This window comes from Epargyreus clarus, unplaced genomic scaffold (assembly GCF_041222505.1).
Source record: "Epargyreus clarus isolate Ecla_fem2 unplaced genomic scaffold, WU_Ecla_fem_2.2 ptg000007l, whole genome shotgun sequence".
NCBI classification, from domain to species: Eukaryota; Metazoa; Arthropoda; class Insecta; order Lepidoptera; family Hesperiidae; genus Epargyreus; species Epargyreus clarus.
In genome coordinates, this window is record NW_027332215.1 from 17,076,539 (window position 1) to 17,094,802 (window position 18,264).

General features: G+C 35.1%; 2 protein-coding genes across 4 annotated transcripts in view; one reads left to right on the top strand and one right to left on the bottom strand.

Annotated features, from left to right (window-relative positions):
- The window catches only part of LOC140743546 (frequenin-2), a 315,634-nt gene that overhangs the window by 84,435 nt on the left and 212,935 nt on the right, over positions 1 to 18,264 (bottom strand). The window lies entirely within an intron of this gene.
- Positions 13,798 to 15,221, top strand: LOC140743543 (uncharacterized). Its single transcript, XM_073074895.1, has one exon. It carries the CDS (start codon positions 13,804 to 13,806, stop codon positions 14,962 to 14,964), a length of 1,161 nt encoding a protein of 386 aa, XP_072930996.1. The 5' UTR covers positions 13,798 to 13,803; the 3' UTR covers positions 14,965 to 15,221.

Genomic DNA, 18,264 nt, shown 5'->3' on the forward strand with positions numbered 1-18,264 from the left:
CTACCTCGAAAAATAATAAGTGATAATGGAGTACAATTCATATCAGACGTAATGCAAAAACTAACATACTGTCTAGATATTCAGCAAATTTTCACACCATTATATCACCCTGAAGCAAATGTAGTGGAAAGGAAGAACAGAGATATGAAATCACAAATTGCTATCATGGTAAAGAACAATCATCATAATTGGCCATCAACTTTACCTGCAATAAGATTTGCGATGAACACAGCTAAATGTCAAACAACTGGCTATACACCGTCTTATTTAACATTTGGAAGAGAGTTACGAACAACTTACGAATTGACACATGACCTAAGTTCTATAGTACAATCTGAAAACTTTGTAGCTGAAATTACACCAAAGTTAAAAAGATTAGCAAATGACTTAAAGCTTGCAAAAGAAATAATAGAATGTAACAAAGAAGAGACTCGTGATAGAGCAAATGTCAAAAGAAGACCTGACCCAAATTATAATATTGGAGACCTAGTTCTAGTTGAAACTCATCCTATAAGCAACATCAATAAGCAATTTACAGCAAAATTTGCTCCTCGTCGAGATGGTCCATACATAATTAAGAAAAAACATGGAGCCTCAACATACGAAGTTGCGCTTCCAGATTCTCCAGAACAGTCACTTGGAAGATATCACACTTCAGCTCTAACAAAATTTTCAATGAGAGATGATGTCACTACAAATCCAACATATCCTTTACGTCGCAGAGGGCGACCACGGAAGAACCTTGGTGCTGGTACTCCGTCGGGACGACTTTAGAGTACCAGAGGGGGAGGATGTAACAGAACGTCGTACTATCCGCCTTACGAACGCACACGCACACATTGACAATTACGATAAGAAGATGGTGGGACGAGTCTACGCACCGAACGCACACAGCGGCGACATCAAATGATATAAATAGCGTGCGCCGCTTGCCGAGATTCATTCGCTAGTTAGATGGCAACGAGTGCGATAGCCCCGCAGTCCACTCGGAGTCTTCAGCTTAACTTGAGCGGTAGCCACGCAGCCCTCAAGGAAAGCCAGCTAGGAAGTCAAGGGATGCGATAGCCCCGCAGTCCATCCCAGGGACCATTCATAGGATCTTTCATTAGCTAAGCAGCGCTTGACTTGAGCGGTAGCCCCGCAGCCCTCAAAGAAAGCATTAGCTAAGAAAGCATTTCTGTATGTTTTTATGTACAAGTATGAATAAACACAGTTCTTAGTCATCTATCTGTCGTTTTTCTCATCACACGTCATCATAATTTTATATTTAACTTACATATTAATTTTATATTTATCTGCATTTTTTACTATTTGAAATTGAGCACATTGTTTATTTACGTTTAATATTCTCCGGAAGTCAAAGCGTGTCTGTACACTTAGTATGAGATTTTACGTTTTTACAAAACTGACTGTTTAAATATTGTTTAAGTATTTCCGATCAGTTGTGATACATACACAAATACGTAAACAAATACAAAAACAGTCATTTTTGTAAAAACGTGAAAACTCATACACTAACGGTACTGAAATCATATGTCAAATGATATACAATATTTTCGTTCCATTCGTGATTGTAAGACAAGTACCCAGTGGCCAGTGACTCGCGGGCGATCCTTATAAATAAATAATTCATGGCACTTGGCGGCTTATTTCGCGCACCTCTCGTTTCTACGTATTCGGAGGAAGTAGGCAGTTACATCGATTCCAAAACGATGACGAACACGAAAGTAACAGTGCCAGAATTACATTTGTGCAATTGAACAGAATTTTGATGAGCCTAAATTTTAGAAAACTTTAATTTTGGTTCTATATCGCTTGTTACTTAAGATATTCAAATAGTGCATTTCTAATATGGCCCGTTATTAATAATTAATCCATCCCGTTTCTATCTATTACAGATCGAATTTTTTGTTGAATATCGAAATGTTTAGTATGAAGAAATTGTGAAACGTTGATCTTTGGTAGGAAAAACATTGGATAGATTGATTATAAATAACGGACATGTATTAATTACTCATAATTATATTAATGTCTGGGCGTTGTTTGACTACTGAACGAAATTTACAAGGTCATTGTATAGAGCCTTTCTAAAAAGATTTTTAAGTGTCAAAGTCTGACTAAAAAGTTATGGGAGACAATGATATAATTTTTAACTGCTTTTTGTTGTGAAACGTTCATCTTATCGTAATCTCTATCTCGTTCATACCTCGGCAATTTATTGTGTGTCGTCTTGTTGCTGACGACTATCTATCACACATTCTGTTTTTAAGTTTGGTTGGTGCATTTGTTCCTAGAATTGATATCTGTACACGTTTTCATTATTTGTTTTATTTCTACATTGTTTAATACATGAGATTACCATTGAACCCTTCGTGGTTCGACTCCGGCGGCACCACTGCCACACCTATTATGACTGCCACACCTGCCTTATAACAGCAGCGTTAAGCAATGCTGTGTTTTGGTTTGTAAGGGTAGCTTAATCTTCAGAGGTAGCGGCGCATCTGTGGCCGACTTCAGATAGGAATATGTAATCTTATATGAGGTTGATTACAGATGTCCATTGGCGGCAGTACCACTTACCATCAAGTGAACTGCATACTCGTCTGCTACCCCTATATTATAAAAAAAAATATTAATTCAAGAAATCTATATCATTTGTCGTAAGACTTGGGCACTCTTGCCGTTCGATTGACTTTTTTCTCGGTACAGTAATTAACAATCTTAGTAGGTATACACAATATCTTAACGAAGATACAATTTATCATAGTGTAGTTACAGCTATTACATAGATGTCAAGACATAAATGTTAAACCACGACATAAACGGGTTCAAACTAAAGATCGAACATGACCGTAATTAGCCTAAACACGTAACTGCATTACGGAAGCGTTCCACTTAACTCAGAAAACCATCGTGGCATGAAACATGAAACTGAAACACGGGAATATACTTGATTTAAAAAAAATGCTAATGGGTCAAAGCACACACATACCTATAACGATATGACGTCATGTCGTGACAGATTGTTTCATACCATGAAATTCCAACCTTGTTTCATATCATGAAAATATGTCGTATCGTAGACATGTACGATGCGTGCCGTAAAAAATCAAGACCCGACATGTATTCAACAAATTTACACGATACGACGTCGGTCAGTACATCGTCTTACGATGCGATGTCGTTTTTACGATACGGCATTGCCTTACGACACGACGCCGTGTCGTACCTAGATTTAGCTACGTATATTCGTAGATTCAGTTGCAACCAAAAATAAAAAAGGTTTCCTAGCTTTATGTAATACATTTTAAATTTAAATAAACACGATTTTTCATTCACAAACACATTTTGGTGTCGTTAGAAACATATTTTTCATTTTTCCGTGTCGCTGTTCAGAAACAGTGCCCTATTAGAATAATAATACGTAGGCCTAAATATGTGTGCGCACGGGAATAGGTAACATTCCCCGCCTTTAAAAACAATTCAAGTGATATTTCAAATGTACTATTTAATTTATATTATAATATTGTAGTAGCATCCAGTCCATCTGACCGTAAGTGGCTTCTGACGCCTGGACATTTGTAATCTACCCCAGATAGGATCACATTCCCACCTGAGGTCGGCCACATGCCCGCCGCTACCTCCGAGGACTGATCCTGCCCCTGACGGTCTCGGAAAAGTATGTCCCATGCACTCCAATCAACAACAGTGCTTAACACTAAATACCATTATCAAGTCCGATTGACTTATGGCAATGTATAGGCAAAAACATACGATGTTAGTAATAGGATTTATCTTAATTAATCTCTACAAATCACTACATTGGATTGGGATGTTACGCTTATTAGCTGTTGGCACTAAGATGGAACCGACGCTGTGTCTATTATGCCCGAAATATGGTGACAAGTGATTAATAGCTCGGATGTAGTGTAAATTATTACAGCTATTCCGTTTCCTACACGCTAATTGCCTGATCTTGCTAATTGAGAACACGCTTAAGTTTTAACGTGTATAAAGCGCATGTTTCTAGCCTGTCGCCATAAATATGAATGTATTTTAAGTAAAACAAATGTGCGCTTATATATAATTACGTTACGTGTGGAGTTTTTTTTTTTTATAATATAGAAGTAGCAGATGAGCATGCAGTCCACCTGAGGGTAAGTGGCTACTGCCGCTCATGGACATCTGTAATCAACCTCATATAGGGTTAGATATTCCTACCTGAGGTCGGTCACAGATGCGCCGCTACATCTGAGAACTAAGCTGAAACGCCTAGGAAAAATATGTCTCTCTTACCTCAGCCTTCAAACCAGAATATATATAGTTAAACTTATTTCTTTGTTGTACAACAAAAATAACTGCAAAAATTTTATGTCGCGTAACAGTACTCTACGTTTATAAGAAACGCTAAAATAAAATCAAATAAATAATTGTTAATAGCAACCTATCCGTACTCTCAATATTAAAGTACTCATGTGCTCATGTATAGCTTTCTACTAAAATGCCTTATTAGATTAATGGTTCAGTACTCAGATAAAATATTTATCATAGGTTTCAATAATAATGCGCGCCTAAAAATTCAACCCCATCTCTCATCCAACTTTTCTCAACTTCAAAAGCAAACATGTTTAAGTATATATTTATCGATTTGTGGCTTTGTAGCCGGTAGATTGTGGATAGGACATAATTATTAGGCATCGGCGCTGCCTAATTAACGCGCTGGCGTGTGTTTCGACTGTAATTAGTCAGTTTAATGAGTGACCTTTTACCCACTTACGTTCTGTCTACTTCCTTCCCAAGTTCTGTTAGTTTTACCTCTATCCTGTAATCTCCCGTATTCTATTTCCTATCTCGTTTTGTATTCAGAATATCGTGCAACTTTTAAAAATGCAATTTATATCAATCGACAAAGTAATTGGTTTTATGTGTTTAACTCTCAAAAGGAAACCTGTGTTATTTATTCCATCAACTTTGATGAACGATAAATGGATTACAACAGACATCCAAAAGTTGAGGCATTTATAGACTGTTAAAATAAAACCACTTGATATAAACTATATGTGTATAAGCAGTCATAGCCACTAAGAAACGCCTCCTCAGGTTCAAATCCCAGGCAACCTCTGATTTTTCGATTATATGCATATTAGAAATTAATTATCACTTGCGGTGAAGAAAAACATCGTAAAGAAATATGAATACCTGAGAGATCATTAAAAAAATATCTCAAAATAAAAAAAATAAAAATTAGAAAATAATCTCAAAGTTATGTTAAGTCAACGCTCATGGCCAGTGTGGTAGACTATGGCCTAATCCTCATTTTGAAAAGAGACCCGTGCCCAGCGTTGCAGCGGGATCGAAATGCGGTATTTTCCTCGTCATCCATTTTTCGTTTGATACTTTGGTGTTGAATATTTAACAGCTATAACATAGAACGCTTATGAATAGGCGGTATGATGCAACGTTTTCTTGAATCTCCTCTCCGCTCTAATCGCAAAAACCCGATGCAAATGTAATTCGGAGTGGCCAGTGATGATTGATTGGGGGAGCTGGCACGGGGCCAGGGTGAACTTGGCCTGTTTGGGAGAGAGTGCATTTGTTACATAAAACGAGCCTCGACACGTGTCTCCGCTCACGTGCTCGCTCGTTGAAATAATTCCTTTGTTACAAAAGGACTTTTGTTTTTGTTAACGAGGGGGAAACCTTTCAAAGGTACCCGACGACGTAGGAGCGACGCCGGGTTATGTGGGATTTTTACCGCACTAAAATCCCCCCGGTGGCTGTCCTCAGCGCTTATTGGAGAACTCCGGGATCTCCGACGGAACACAACCGGAGTCCTCCAAGCGCGATGCCCCGATCGGGATCTGCCCTGGAGGAGCAGTTTTCGCTCCTCCCGCGCCATCTGGTGTTCACGACGGTATGCGACCACACATACCGGCGTCCTTTCCGGGATCGCTTACTGGACGGTTCGAACTCTTGCCGCCCGCAACCCCGGAAGCCCCTTTTAGTCGCCTCTTACGATAGGCAGGGGATACCATAGCCCTATTCTAGTCCCGGAACTACAGGGACATGTTACAAAAGGACCTAGCAAAGAAATACAAGTCATTTTTGAAGAAAAATGTAGTCTATCGTAACTCCCCTCTGAAAAGCTATCTATGGGAGTGTTCATCCAAATTGGTTCAGTTGTCTACATTTACATATACGAAACATATACGAAAATCGAATCAATAACGCAAGAACGGACTAGATAGACTTCAAGACAGAAACACATAATTTTAGAAACTGATTCATATATTTTAATATCGATAAAACACACACCGGTTAGATAATTGCAGCCATTTCCAAATACAGACAGACACTTCATTTCGTTTATTATACATCAATATATAGATTCGAGAGTGGACCACCTCGCAACTGAACTCGTAATCCGTATCGATATTAACTGTGCTTTTGTTGCGTAACCTGAGAGCTAACTGTACCTACGCAATTTAAGGTTTACGAATGGAAACTTTAAGGAACCGATTGTATCGACTCAGGGCTTGTATGCGAGCGACAGGCGCCGGAGACCGTCGACAATAATATAAAATGATAATAAAGAATAGTCATTTAAGTCGTATGAATAAAAAAACTTTCATGATATGTGGAGACATACTCAACCCGCGGCATACCACATTGTCAGTCACTGACTAAATGACTTATTGTACCCACTGTACATATGTATTGTATTGTACTGAATATATTGTATTGTACTGCATTGTGTTGTATATGCAAGCATTACTCATTTGACACGTTGCGGCTTATGTCTCCAATCTTGTTAACGTTTCGTTCAATTACCACTTCACTTCTTAAAAATTGGCCAAGTGCGAGTCGAACTCGCGCAAAGAGTTCCGTACCTCCGAATTATCCTTTATTTTTTATTTTTAGTATTCGTTTATATCATAGCAGCCACAGAAGTCGATGTATTGTGAAAATTTCAACCGTCTACCTATTTCGATTCAATGTAAAAAAAGAAAAACGACGAAAAATATCTATATATTGTATTGTGAACCCATTTACGTTTAACTTTTTTTATATTACCATGGTGGCTACCGTTATACAAACTCTGTAAATAAATCAAGTATTACGTTTTAAGAGATAGAGTGATGTGACAGACGGACAGATAGCGTATGTTTAGTAATAGGATTCCGTTTTTGCCGTTTGGTTACGGAACCCTAAAGTATATTTTGCCAGTTTATTGCCCAATCATTCAACGTTTATAAAATGATAGCTCTGGAATAAACCTTCAATTTGAAATGAATGTGAGCTTCCATTATTTGTTTGATGACTTAACGGTGGGTGTACCGAATCATTAAAATAAATTGATATTGATCTCCTCGACATTGCCAGTTTCATACGGTCAATTAGAACGATTTTTTAATATTTTCGAACCTTGAATATATCGTTAACTTAATTTTAACGCAATCTATGATGATGCCATATGTATGATTTGAGAAGTCGTATACATATTTTTATCTTGAATTCTTTGTATGTCACTTCTATTTCTGTTTTATCTTTCTGTTTCTTTTTCTATAAATATGTAATAAAAAGTACAACAAATAAAGTCCATTTTAATAATGTTTAATTTTTTTTAATTAAAATAAAATATACGATGCGAATGTCCTCCCGAAGTTCGAATAAATATTAATTAATTAATTTATTTATTTATTAATGGTCGTTAATAAAAAACCTACGTGGGTTAAGGCTTAGATTTATTTTGATTGGAGTGGTTACGTTAAATATATGCTATAGCGAGTGAATTGCAGAGTACTTTCAACGAGTCCATTTAGCTTGCGTCTCAGACATAACACGCGTAAATAAGCAAGGTGATAGTCGAATAAGGCGGTTAAAACCTTTTTGAGACTTGGTATATAGAGAATATGTAGATGGTACATACAAATTGATTTGTTACGTAAAAATGACGTCATTAAAAATTGGTAGACATATAACTTGCGTTGCTGTATAAAAATATTACGGATTTTGATTATTTTCGTTTAGATATTTACTTTAATAAATATAGATTAAAAAAGATTTAATTCAATAGCTACATTAATAAATTGAAAATAGATTATTTTACATCAAAAATTCAATTTCATACCGAAATTAAAAAAAAAAAAAAATAACAACACAATTTCACTAAAATTTAAGCTTTGGTCAGAATAGTAAAATAAAATCCTTTTGCAAATTTCAGAATCATCTTACATAAATCCTTAAAAATAAAAAAAAAGAGCCTATCTATTCTACACATGAACAAATCTGAATGTATTTTACTAGAATATTTATCGTTTTAATACTTATCATTTCAAACATAATTAATTGAATTACTTTGAATTATAGAGTTACATGTCATTGCATTTACTATGATTTAATTAATCACGATATAATTTAATAATCTGACTGCATTATTCGTATTAAGTACTTAGATTCTCTAATTTATTAATCTCATAATCTAAGTGCATTATTCGTATTACTTAGTTTCTGTATCATTTCTACATTCTATTTGCGTAAGAGCTGAGTCACGTTACACATGTGAATTGGTCAAATCTCTGAATAGGGTTAGTGCGGTCAGTGGGAAAGAGCGAAAGTGGATTTGCTACTTGCGGACAGTTTCTGACGTAAGATGACGTCATGCGGAGCACTTTAGTAGTCTGCGATTGTATCTCATCCAATATGAATACATATTACTCGTGCATATTGTTATTCGCTTGGTTAATTGTGATTGACGTATTTTTACGTGTATAGTCATGTCGGATTTTTTAATCGACTTCCCAAAAGAAGAGAGGTTATCGATCGTGCCGCGACCGATCGTCATGATTTAAATACCATACCATTGTATGCGCCTAGTTTCACAGTAGTCCCGTTTTGTGGAAATTTTTGAAATTGTAAAAGCATGTTTGATTTTTAATATTTTGCGTGGCTATTTGTTCTAGGTTGTATTTGATTTATCCGACTGCGGAAAGTAATGTTTTCAAGCGTTTGTATGTAATGTATGTGTTATTCTTTGAGATACAGATGATAAATATTTTATTTTTAAGCAAACGTTTATTTCGTTTATAAAAAAGTAATTACACTCCAATTATGTAGACACTTACGCCGGTTATTTCAAAGTTTAATCAACATTTCCAATGTGAGAAACATTGGAAATGTTGATTAAACTTTATACCAAAGATTGAAATTTGTTAAAATCAATGTTAATCAATAAAAATGGATCGGTTATTAATAACAGGAGTTAATCTATTCCAATTACCTTCAACAGTGTATATGTATGTAAATGTGTTTAACTTCAGGTTCTTCTGTTGTGTTGGATGTTGATTGCAGATGTTCATATGGTTATACCAATTAACACAAGGTGAACTGCATGTCTGTTATTACTATTACATAAACACACTTATATATATTATGAAGTAACTAATACTTTCCTAACCCATCTTTGGCTTTTATTACGACCAATAAATTTAATTTATTACGTTATGACTTATAACGTTGTAACTGTAATTCATTTTTATTTTAATAATAATATTTGATTATACGGCAAATATATTAAAGTATACATTTTTATAATAGTGACGTAGCAGCAGAGCATCCATCTGATGGTAAGTGCTACTGCTACCCGTGGACGCCAGTAATCAACCTCAGATCGGATTAAATTCCTACCTGCGGTTGGTCACAAATGCTTTGCTCTTATGCTCTTGAGGACTAACTTGGAATGTCTCAGATAAGTATGTCTTACAACCCTTTAAAGCGGAACACAATAGCGCTTAACACTTATTAGTAGGAATACATGTGGCTATGGTGGAGTGGAGGTATCTGGAGTCAAACAAAGATTTTAAGCGCAATATTTATTTTTTATTTTTAACCGACTTCAAACAAGGGGGTTTTACAATTCGAACGTATATATGTTTTTTGTATGTCTGTTCGCGGATTTCTTTGTCGTTTATGAACCGATTTTGATGGTTATATTTGTTGTAAAGAAGATATTTCTAAGGTGGTCCTATTATAAGGAAATCAGGGTCTAATGAGAGTAAAAAATAATTAAAATAAATGTTGGTTTAGTACATAATTCTCAAGTCAGCGCTCAATATATTTCGTTGGATAATGGTGTAAACAGCATGTCCAATATGAGCGCCGACTTCAGAAATATGTACTAAACCAACATTCATTTCAATTATTTTTTACTTTGTAGTGACTTAGAAGTCGGCTGTATTTTTTGTTATTTTTTTTTTATTTGTAGCCAATTGAAACAAAACTTTTCAAAGGCATGTGAAGTCTACCAATTCGCACTTGGCCAGTGCGGTAGACTATGGTCTAATCCTTCTCATTCTAAGAGGAGACCCATGCCCAGCAGTGGGACCGTAATTGATATTTTTTTTTTTAATTCTCACCCTGTCCAATTACATTGGCGATCGTGAGTATTGAATTTAAGTTTATTGAAGGCTGAAGTTAATTCGTTACAAAGTGCGATATCAGATCTTAGCTAACCGTAATGAAGGCTTTACAACATGCCATTATGTTCTCATTCGGAGATCAACGCACGACCGCTTTGTCTTTCTAATTAGAAAACGGACCCATTCACTCGTAATCAATCTCCTAATTGATTTTCGTAACTGATTGTAGACAATTCTGTTAATAAGTGTTTAAAAGGTGGTAAACCCCTGTGTGGCTCGACTCCGGCGACACTACATCCACACATATTTCTGCCTCATAACAGTAGTGTATGATGGTGGCTGCTATAATAAAAATGTTAAAAGTGAAAAAAAAATGGGGTCGCCATACAAGAAAACGGACAGAGAGCAATGGCTTAGTTATAGGCTTCCGCTTATATCCTCCTTTCCTCGGATTCTCTTAATTGAGAGGCCGAGTATCAATGTTTGTCCCACAAATTGTTTTTTAAATGTAGTTACTTTTAATGACACAAACATGTGCGAAGTGCACACAGAAAATTCTGTCCGTAACAGAAATAGTTTAATTTATCCCAATAGTGTTTGGTAACGGTCCAATACTATGTCTTTCACCCACGCTCGCTCGTGGGGAAATCGTTAGTAGCTATTGTATAATGCAAAACCTTTTTTTGCAATGTAAATCCCAATACAGTACCCTTAGTATGAGTTTTATGTTTTTACAAAAATTACTGTATTGGTATTTGTTTACGTATTTGCAATCAGCGCCCCTACAGGATTTTATCAGAACTGATTGGAAATGTATGGGGAATACGTAAACAAATACGCGTTTTTTGTAAAAACGTATAAACTCATACCTACTAAGGATACAGCACTTTGTGTTAAGAATATACTTTAGAAAACTCTACGAAGAAGTGACGTGTAACTCAGCCGTCACTATAATAAGTAATAGACATTTCACACTTGGTCAAATAATCACTGAGAACAATAGCAATGGTAGCCTAGTGGTTGATAAGCGGCCACTCACAGCACTTTGTGTTAAGAATATACTTTAGAAAACTCTACGAAGAAGTGACGTGTAACTCAGCCGTCACTATAATAAGTAATAGACATTTCACACTTGGTCAAATAATCACTGAGAACAATAGCAATGGTAGCCTAGTGGTTGATAAGCGGCCACTCACAGCACTTTGTGTTAAGAATATACTTTAGAAAACTCTACGAAGAAGTGACGTGTAACTCAGCCGTCACTATAATAAGTAATAGACATTTCACACTTGGTCAAATAATCACTGAGAACAATAGCAATGGTAGCCTAGTGGTTGATAAGCGGCCACTCAATAGAGCGGTCCGAGATTAAATCCCTGGCACACACCTTTGATTTTTAAAATTGTGCGTATCATAAATTAATTGTTACTTGCTTAACGGCGAAGGTTAGCATCATGAAGAAGCCGGCATACTAGAGAAATCTTTTTAAAAATCTAAGGTATGTGAAGTCCACCAATTCGCACCTGGCCAGTGCGACTATGGCCTAATCCTTCTATATACAGTTGGTATATTACAAAACTAGGTACGACTGTGTTGCTGCATCAATACCTTTATTAGTCGTAGCTAAAGTTCACTTATTTGTCTTAACGAGGTTCGACGATAGCCACAGTGTCGAAAGAGTATCGCTCCAAAAATGCAATATGGATATGCGTAATCATATGCAATATTAAAAAATGATGCGATTAGAGAGGAGGAAAATAATATTAACATTTGGGTCACATTTGTTGGTATTGAACAGTCAGTTAAATTCAAAATTTTGAACAATTATCAAGAACTGATAACAATACACGATTTTAATATTTTTCCTATTGTCCTTATCAGGATGTCGTGTCATAACTAATTAGTCAAGTGATACTGTTATCGATCTACAAGTCTAGATTGCAACAATTAATACTTTTTAGTTTTTTTTAACTATATATTTTTTTGTTTTATTATTTTAAAAAAATCGATAAATAAATAGTGACAACAGAGTCGGTAAGCTGAATGTACGCTGCCAATTAGGTGACTGTCATTTCTACTACGAAATCGGTCGAAAAAACCTACTTTAGATTTCCAAGTTACCTAATAACAAAATTTTATAATTACGATGCACCTCACGAACCTGTGCACGGCTGTTTTGAAAGGGGATTTAGTCGCCGCCAATCTCATTTAGGGATGTTTAATTTTAAAAATATCGATATTTATTTTGACTAAATAATGTCGATGACCAATAGGTACTCTCGGAATTTTTATACGATGTTATCGATCTATTGATAAGTACGACGATCTATTTTTCACCGAAAAAGTACAAAGTGTATTAGTTTTGATCAACTTTTTCACTGTAGATCTTTCACTTTCTAAAAAAAATAAAAGTTGCGACATCTATATTTAATTTCTTTCGTTTTGATACGCAATATCGACAATAGTCCCGATATCGATATAAATATCGATTTTATGATTCAACATTATCGAAATATCGATATATCGTTGCATCCCTACTCACAAAGTGTGAAACATGCAAATTTGTATGCAGAATATTTCGTAGGTGGCACATTACTTGCCAGCAGGTGTGTTCAACCAGCGATAAATATTGCGGACAACCGCAAAAAAAGGAAATTTGAAAACGCAAAATATGAGACATTTATCTCTCTTCAGTGAGACAAACAATTCCATTACAATATTGTAAAATACGGTACGGTGTGGAACTTTTATGACTGCGTTCTGTATAATTTACATCTTAATAAATGTACTTACATATATAGTCCAAGATCCCAGGGCCACCAGACGTCACGTATTTTCTGACGAAGGAAATGTGGACGATTGAGTAGTGTTAGTATGTACTAAGAACGCATGCCTACCTGCTAGCTTGCTCAGACGGCCAATTTTCAGGTATCAGGTAATCAAGGTACATAAAAACTTTACTTACCTCACGTAAATTCTCCAAGCTGATTTTTACGTATATTTTAGGCAATATCCTTAAAAATAAGTCGCCAATACTCCCAGACACTTTCCGTCGGCCGTATTGCTTTGCAGACGCTTTAAAGCTCCCAAAATAATTACTTAACTTCACGTAAATTCTGATGCTCCATTTTTATATATGTCTACCAGACAACTATTTTAAAATCTTTTACAAGAAGACAGACCGATCCAAGGGGCCAATCATCCCCTAAGCTCAAATTTAATGCCTCTGTGGGTAGGAGCGCGAGGGCATTATCCACGCGCATGAGACTGAGTGAGACATGTATTAGGATATATTGACCTCTCTCTCTCTCTCTCTCACTCCGTTACAATTTACTCATATAACTTAATTATTAATATTAAAAAAAATCAGCTAAAATAAAAAAAAATGTTACAAATGGTGACCCAATTGAAAGCAACGAGATATGATGTCATTTTTGACCAGTATTTTTCTCCTTCTATAAAAGATTACGAAAGATTTCGTCGACATGAATCATCACAACTAGAATTCAACATTACTGGACCAGATCAAGTTCGTCCATCAGATTTCGCGAAAGAATTAAAAAACATACATTTCAAGCAGTCTCTTGTTGAATTTTTTATACTACACTGGGCTACTGATGAGATGATTCCATTCATTGACAATAATAAGATTTTTATAAATTTTAAACAATGTTACTCTTTCATCGTGATTAACAATAAAGTTATATCTGAAATCGATGAAGATTTATCATTTTCCGAGCATGAGGAAGCTGATACAAAGATCGTGTACCATGTATGCAACATTGATGCCCAGGCTAATTTTGTGATACGATGCTCAGATACTGATATAGCATCTATAATGCTGGGAAATATGCATCATTTGAAAAATGGTGATTCCCACGTTTGGATTTTGACCGGCACTGGTAACAAACAGAGGTATATTGACTTGAATACTATCTACGAACAATTCGGACCGTCGTTGTGTCAAAGTTTACCAGCATTCCATGCTATCACAGGATGTGATTTTAATCCAGCATTTTTCAAAAAGGGCAAACAAAGGCCGTTTAATATTTTGAAGAAAAATGAAGAATGCCAACAAGCATTTCACCGTTTTGGTTCCTTGGATTTTGTTGGTGATGTAGATGAAGAAGAACGTGTATTCAACATAATACAAAAATTTATCTGTGATGTATACAACGTTCCTGGAATAATTGATGTAGATGCTGCCAGACTCCAACTGTTTATTAACAATTATATGGTTTCTGACATTAATGAAGAATTCAATCGGAAAAATTTGAAAAACTTCGATGCTAGCAGCTTACCACCTTGCAAAAGTGAGCTTTGGCAACAGTTCCGACGAGCTAACTATATTGCTAGTCTTTGGAACAATGCAACTATGAAGATGATAAATATTTTCAAACCCGAAAATAATGGCTGGACATTAAAAGATGGAACATATGATTTTCATTGGTTCGACGGAGATGAATTACCGGGTTTTGTCAGTGAGTCGCTAGAAGAACAATCAGGTAATTTATTTTCGTTTCTCATATTTTTTGTGTCAGTTTAGTTTTTTCAGATCTTCATTGTTTGATTTTTTTTTTACAGTGGAAGGAAATGAGGACAATGTTGATAGCGACAATGACGATTTAGATATTCAATATCAAGATTGGCTGGATGATGAATTGTCTAATTTCAATGACGATGATAATGAAGATTAGAGGCACTACTCAGAAATTTTGAGAGATTAATATTTTTCTACTTTGTATTTTACTTATGATTAATTCCCAATAAATAAATAATTAAAAAAAAAATGCTGTTATTCAATGAATTCGTTAACACTATCGAGTATTTGATATTGTTAAAAAAAAAATGAAGTTTTTTCGAATTTATCAAAACAGCTTGTAGGATAAAATTCTAGAATTATTGTAGTCAAATGAGCATTTTTTTACAAGTTAATTTTTAATTGTTTACCTGATTTTTTATTTTTTAGCTGATTTTTTTTAATATTAATAATTAAGTTATATGAGTAAATTGTAACGAAGTGAGAGAGAGAGAGAGGTCAATATATCCTAATACATGTCTCACTCAGTCTCATGCGCGTGGATAATGCCCTCGCGCTCCTACCCACAGAGGCATTAAATTTGAGCTTAGGGGATGATTGGCCCCTTGGATCGGTCTGTTTTCTTGTAAAAGATTTTAAAATAGTTGTCTGGTAGACATATATAAAAATGGAGCATCAGAATTTACGTGAAGTTAAGTAATTATTTTGGGAGCTTTAAAGCGTCTGCAAAGCAATACGGCCGACGGAAAGTGTCTGGGAGTATTGGCGACTTATTTTTAAGGATATTGCCTAAAATATACGTAAAAATCAGCTTGGAGAATTTACGTGAGGTAAGTAAAGTTTTTATGTACCTTGATTACCTGATACCTGAAAATTGGCCGTCTGAGCAAGCTAGCAGGTAGGCATGCGTTCTTAGTACATACTAACACTACTCAATCGTCCACATTTCCTTCGTCAGAAAATACGTGACGTCTGGTGGCCCTGGGATCTTGCTCTAATAGGAAAGTAACAAATTAAAAGTGCTTAGAATCGCAATATTATTTATTTTAAGTAACAATTAAATTTATTTATTTTTCGGACACTTTAATACAATTTTAATCTGACGGTACAATCTTAATATGTTCTGTTTAAAAAAAAAAAACAAAAGACTTACAGCCGACTTCTAAGTCACAAAGTAAAAAAATAATTCAAATAAATGTTGGTTTAGTACAGAGTTCCGAAGTCGGCGGTCAATATATTTCGTTGGATAACGGCGTAAACAGCGTGTCCAATATGAGCCTATACCGAATATCCTTATGAATACGGTCGAATTGAGAAACCTCCTCCTTTTTTGATGTCGGTTAAAAAGTCAGAATATTTAAAAATAAACTTTATCTAGTGTGGTATCTATCTAAAAATTTTTGGTTGAAAAAGTGTTTACTAATAAACTCTGTATTTTATTATGTAAAGACAATTTCTGCTATTAATGTAGTAAACAATATAACGTAACTTCTATAGTCGATTAAGAAATAGTGTGGGTTGATATTAAATCGATTGCTTTGTAGCACGATCACAAACAGCGGGGGATCTTTATAATACTTGACATTAGTGTCATAAATGTAATACTTGCTACTAAACATTTATTGTTTGTAACCAACGAAAATGTCATCATCTAGATAAAAAATGAATTTTTGTCTGTGTCCATCATAGAATCGTAAAGTATGCATTTGATCATGTCTTTAGCAAAGTTGTTGTGCATGGGCTCACGGATCCGGAGTTGTACGACCAATTTGTGACAGGTGACGCCACTGTCATTCCAATGAAGGTACACATTTTCAGGTATATGTATGTCATGTTATTTTTTTAAAGGCGGGCGAATCCGCGGTCACTACTGGTACCTAATATTATATAATTAAATAGAATGATATTTAAAATAGAAAGGAACCGTCTGCCTATGGCAGAAACGGTCTAATCTTATTGTTCTGCTAGTCCAATTCGCAGTGACCATTCTGTTTGGAAATGGCAAACGAGCATTCCATCTGAGTGGCAAATGGCGTCCGTTGATTATAATCAAGTTTAATCAACCCCAGATAGGATTATAGTTCTGCCTGAGATGATATATCTGAGGTCTAAGCAATGCTACGCTCTCCCGGACCAAAACCTTCAAACCAGAACACAGCAAATACTGTTGTTATGAGGCAAACATACGAGTAGTGTGTAGCGCTTCTGGTCGGACTACAAAGCGCTCTATCATCTTTAAATTTGTTTAGATAATTGTTTTTGTATTTTTTTGGTGCATACAATATAGTCAGTAGGCAACTACGATAATTATTTAAACTATTGTTCGATATATTAATTACATTTAAAAGAATGAGTTTCGAGAAATAAAACTTATTCGTCCTTTGAAAGTTAATTACGAATCTTAGTTTAATTGTTTTATTTTAATTATGAATTAATTGTTTCTATAACAAACAACAAACTAATCTCATCTACTACTTTGGGTCTCATTAAAATGTAAGTTTATTCGTAAGTGCATAATTATTCAAATTTTTGTAGCGTAAGTGTTATTTTTAAAACACAGGTACAGCAAACATTTTAGTAAAAACTACATTTGGCAACATTGCTTGCACCCATTTCATTAGTGTTTTTATGCATTTTTTTGGCAACTGTTAAAGCTTTTTCTGGATTTTTGTTAAAAATGTGCAAAGTAATAAAGTCCAAGCTACAGTAGTTTACTTTGTTTTTACCTAGGTCACATGTTTTTTTATTACGTTTACCTGAAATACACCTATATGTACCTATATATTATGTATGCATGTGTATGTCACATTAAATTGATTATAGCCATTTGGAGAACATAAAATCATAAACAGAAAAAATAATGATGCCGTGTTGCGTGTCAAATGAAAGGGCTTATATAAGACATTTTAAAACTATATGTTTTTTTAGCTATACTATAGTTCCGAAAAAGTTTAAGTTTTAATAAAAAAAATCCTTGTTTCATTATCTTTACAGCGCTGTTTTATATAGTTTTTGATAGTTAATAAGGACACCAATATAAGCCTTTTCAATAATCAAGTTATATTCAACCATGGACCGGAATTCTCCCCTTAGTGGTGGGGTCTTGGCAGTACGCCAGTGCCACCCTACTCCCGAAGTATGTATTTCGCTTCACATAATCTAATAAGACTAGAACGCTCTCAGAGTTACATCGTCTTAAAGTTACAGTTACTTAGTTTACTTGTAATCGAAATTTTCTTTTACATCTATGCCAGCTTATAAACACTATGAAAACTAATGTGTGTTTTTACGCACGTGTACTTGTGT

Bases quoted from the DNA above. Each gene is read 5' to 3' on its own strand.
- LOC140743543 (XM_073074895.1), top strand. From the start codon at position 13,804: ATGTTACAAATGGTGACCCAATTGAAAGCAACGAGATATGATGTCATT.